Source organism: Morone saxatilis, unplaced genomic scaffold (genome assembly GCF_004916995.1).
Source record: "Morone saxatilis isolate NCDOM2014 unplaced genomic scaffold, NCSU_SB_2.0 Contig17, whole genome shotgun sequence".
NCBI lineage: Eukaryota > Metazoa > Chordata > Actinopteri > Moronidae > Morone > Morone saxatilis.
This window is the reverse complement of record NW_023339729.1, coordinates 14,337,357-14,341,892: the sequence shown is the minus strand read 5'-3', so window position 1 is coordinate 14,341,892 and position 4,536 is coordinate 14,337,357. Positions and strand designations below refer to the sequence as shown.

At 40.9% G+C, this 4,536-nt stretch overlaps 1 protein-coding gene across 1 annotated transcript in view; it reads left to right on the top strand.

Moving 5' to 3' along the window:
* The window catches only part of LOC118326557 (circadian locomoter output cycles protein kaput-like), a gene marked incomplete at its 5' end in the record, with an annotated part of 17,043 nt that overhangs the window by 4,396 nt on the left and 8,111 nt on the right, over positions 1–4,536 (top strand). Inside the window, 11 exon segments of the mRNA XM_035659572.1 lie at positions 325–438; positions 590–708; positions 819–901; positions 1,030–1,136; positions 1,239–1,386; positions 1,632–1,707; positions 2,336–2,480; positions 2,681–2,784; positions 2,989–3,165; positions 3,437–3,595; positions 4,203–4,403. Coding sequence (XP_035515465.1) covers positions 325–438; positions 590–708; positions 819–901; positions 1,030–1,136; positions 1,239–1,386; positions 1,632–1,707; positions 2,336–2,480; positions 2,681–2,784; positions 2,989–3,165; positions 3,437–3,595; positions 4,203–4,403 — 1,433 coding nt within the window.

The window sequence follows — 4,536 nt, the reverse complement described above, 5'->3', positions numbered from 1 at the left end:
AAGTTTTCATAGCTCTTCGGCTAATTTTGTTAGCTTAGTATAAATCCTACCCTGTTCATCTTTTGTCCGTTGGGAACCAATTTGGTGGATACAAAATAATCATAGCCCTGAGCCATTGTCTCAGACCAGAATAGCTAAACAAAAAGCCAGAAATAATTCTTAGTGCAGCAGCACAAGAAGTCTAAATATACCGGCTTATTTTTTGCATCATGGTTGGACATTATTATCACTCTTTTGTGAAACACGAACAGGGTTTTTACTGGATGCCACAACAACTGTATTTTTGACATTTGGTCTAACTTGTATTTTTATTTTTCTCTCCAGCTAAGAACCACATGGAGTTCTGCTGCCATATGCTGCGAGGGGCCATCGACCCCAAAGAACCCCCTGTCTACGAATATGTTAAATTCATTGGCAACTTCAAGTCACTCAGCAATGGTATGTCACTGAAATAGCAATCTCAATCAGGAAATTGGACAATGCACATATATTTCAGTGTCATCAGTCACACAAGCAGCCACACAGAACCACACTGTATATTCTTTGACTCACAGAGTAACCAACCGTCTCAATTCTCTGTGTTGTGTAGTTCCCAACATGACGAGGAACGGGCTAGCAGGAGTGTTACAGCGGTCACTACAGCCTGCGTTCGATGACCAGGTGTGCTTTGTAGCCACTGTTCGACTGGCCAAACCTCAATTTATTAAGGTATTTTCAGACACTAACACACATCCAAATAAAATCCCGCTGAGTCAATAATTAATCATTTCATCTAATACAACTTCTCTCTTCTGCTGTTTTTGTTTTTCTATTCACAGGAGATGTGTACAGTAGAGGAGCCAAATGAAGAATTCACCTCTAGGCACAGTCTAGAATGGAAGTTCCTCTTTTTAGACCACAGGTAAACACACAAACTTAATTGTTAATTCTTCCTTACGCTGCCAGTATACACTGTCAGAGCTTGTAGGGTGGTCAAATAGCTTCAGAACCTCTTTTTTTTTTATGTCTGATGCAATTTCTTCTTTTCAGAGCTCCACCAATCATCGGGTACCTGCCTTTCGAGGTTCTGGGGACATCAGGGTACGACTATTACCATGTGGACGACCTGGAGACACTCGCCAAGTGTCACGAACACTGTGAGGGCTCGCATTTAAACACTTTCAGTTCAGATGTAAAAAGCCTTTCTTGTTGTTTCTAACATCTCTGCTCTTGTCTGCATCTGTCTCTCTCTTGCTCAGTGATGCAGTACGGTAAAGGGAAGTCTTGCTACTACCGTTTCCTGACTAAAGGTCAACAGTGGATCTGGCTTCAGACGCACTACTACATCACCTATCACCAGTGGAACTCTAGGCCTGAATTTATTGTCTGCACACACACAGTAGTCAGGTACTGCAGCTCATCTTCCTTTTTCTGTGTAGCCTTTACTGTTGCTACATTTATCAGATTTTTTTTTTTTTTTTTGCTCTGATCATCATTTACAGACCATTGTAAAAGTCTCATATTCACTTCTATGATCTTTTTACTGATGGCTCAGCCTTTCTTACACTGTCTATACATCTCTCATGCACACCACCTCCTCTCTTCTTCACCAGCTGTCCTTAAAACCTCCCCTTTTTTTGTTTAAAATGCAGCTATGCAGAGGTGAGGGCAGAGCAGCGCAGAGAACTGGGCATTGAGGAGTCCAACCCAGAAGTTACAGCAGATAAGGTGAGAACTAAAAATGGTATATGCTCATCTGTTTTCATAAATGCATGATCCTAATAATGAAAGGAATCACAATATGTCAAGTATGGAGGAGAAATTAGTTTTAGATTTGTTGTTTAAGCCTGAGTAGGAGACAAAACTAACAAGTAATTGAGCTTGGATTAACTGATTGACTGAAATACTCTGTGTGACAATGTATTAAACTTCTAAAAATAATATATTCAGTCTCATTAAGAGCCAGTCTATTAACATTTCCCTCACTGTTAGAGACATATTTCTGACAATGTGACTGTTGTTCTCTGATGTTATATCAATCACTTTGGTCAGTGAACTTTGGATGGGATTCAACAACAGATACTATAATTCAGTTATATTTGTTTATATTTCAGTTATAAATGACCATTTTGGGCTTTCAGTGTAGTAGCTATTAGTATGTATTGGTTGGATAGCAGGTTAAAGCACTTCCTGCTTATTTACTGTATATTGTTGTTGGTCTAAAATCCGATTTTATGGGTTTTATCATTTTATTGCATTTATCAGCCATGTCATTTTCACTTGTATGCACTCTGCCTTTAATTTTTGTAGGACTGGCTGTCAAGTGTATTTTTCTCCTCTGTTTTTGTGTTTTTAGAGTCAGGACTCAGAATCAGAATCACAGCTGAACACGTCCAGCCTCAAGGAAGCTCTGGAGCGATTTGACCGCAGCCGAACACCCTCAACCTCCTCACGCAGCTCCCGCAAGTCCTCATCCCATGTCTCTGACAACACTTGCACTTGTAAGGACACACTCATATGCATGCATATGCATAATGTTAATTGGAGTTATACCCTGACATAATCTATAATAATAAAGACGAGGCCGTGACACATCACTTCTATAGTTTAATGGGATGAGGAAGCCCTGCAGTAAGATGATACCATATCGTCAGCAAGGTCTGAGTATGACTCTTGCTAATCAGTGATTCTGTCTCCACAGCAACAGCCTCGAAGCTACACATGGACACGGCCACCCCCCCTCGGCAGTCACTGGCCTCCACCGTGGACATGACATCACAGCGTCGCTCATCCATCAGCAGCCAGGTGAGACTTGATTGGCCAAAACACCAACACTTAGCAAAGAAGGACTTCCTGTTTTTACAGATTTTTATGACCTCAAGTAACAAATAGAGATGGAACTTTATTCACTCATTGCTGTTTTATAATGCAGCGTGGTTAAGGAAATGTTACAGAACAAATTCAGACCCTTCAGTTGTCATAATGTTTTGATTATCTGTATATTTGCAGTCTATGAGCTCCCAGACCACAGGCCAGAGTGTAACACCAGGTTTGATCGCTCAACAACAACAACAGCAACAGCAACAACAACAGCAGCAACAACAACAGCAGCAGCAACAGCAGCAGCAACAACAGCAACAACAACAGCAACAGCAACAACCACAGCAGCTACAGACAAACGTACAGGTGAGAATGGTGCTGCTACACTTGGGTCACTTAATCCCATGATAATGTGTCTTGGAGTAGGACAGAAAAAAGATTTGTCCATTTATTTTGACAGTAGATTAATTAATCATGTTTCCAGTAAAAATGCCAAAAAATCTGTTCCAGGTTCTCAAAAGGTATTAATTCCTCTTTTTTTTGTAAACTGTATAGCTTTTAGGATTTGGACTATTGGTCGGACAAAAAATGACATTTGAAGACATCACATAATTTATTTTTCTCTCTCCACCCACAGCCGGTGATGGAGTTCTCGGCGCAAGTGAATGCTATGCAGCATCTAAAGGAGCAGCTGGAACAGAGGACAAGATTGATCCAGGCCAACATCCAGCGGCAGCAGGACGAGCTGAGACACATCCAAGAGCAGCTGCAGAGAGTCCAGGGACAAGGCATACAGGTAAGATGTAGACTGACACATGATGGTTGTCAAGGTAGCAGATGTTTAGAGTGTAAAATGTATCATACAAATAGGTGTTGAATGTAGGTCGAGTTGCTCATTGTATATTTATTACTTACTTTACTGAAAGGGTTAATTTTGCTCACAGAATAAATGATTGCCTTTCAAAAGGTAGGTATGTACTTACCTTTTCAGAAAAAAGTACTTTCATTTTTAATGATGAAGAGCTTAGCTGTAGCTTTCAGGTTTCTCCACATGATGTTTTCCAAATTTGGAGAACAGCTCATTTGAACAAAACTAGCACGCAACATTTTTTCAAAAGATCGGTGTTCTTTGTCTTTTCCTGTTGTTCTCTATGTGGCTTTGCCTGACCTAGATCAGATCTGGAATCATGCATTATGTATTATTTTTGTTCTGTTCAGAGGAAATGGCAATTTCACAACCTGTACCCTGTAAAGAGAATTGAGTCCCAGCAAATTATTATTTTCTGCTATTACAATAAACACATAATAAATAGAGCAAATAACTATACAAAAATAACTGCATGCGGCGTAAACCCACACACACAGACCACTGTGGCCTGACATTTGGTGTTAAATCCTGACAGATGTTGCTGCAGCAGCAGAGTGGAGCAATGAATGTGCAGCTCCCCCAGGTGGGGTCGGTCCAACAAGCAACTACTTTGACCAGTCAGGTCCAGCAAACAACAATTAACCCCGTCCATTCAGGAACTCAGCAGCTCACCATCCAGCAGCAGGCACCACCCCCTCAACAGAACCTACAGCAGCAGACCAACGCCCTCACACAGGTGGGACACACACACACACACGCATATCAGACCAAACCTTTTTTCCTTTAACCTCAGATAAACTCACAGTATCTGTAACTTTTTAAGGAAAAGGTTCAGCAATAAGTATGTCCTGAATATTCTGAGGTCTTCT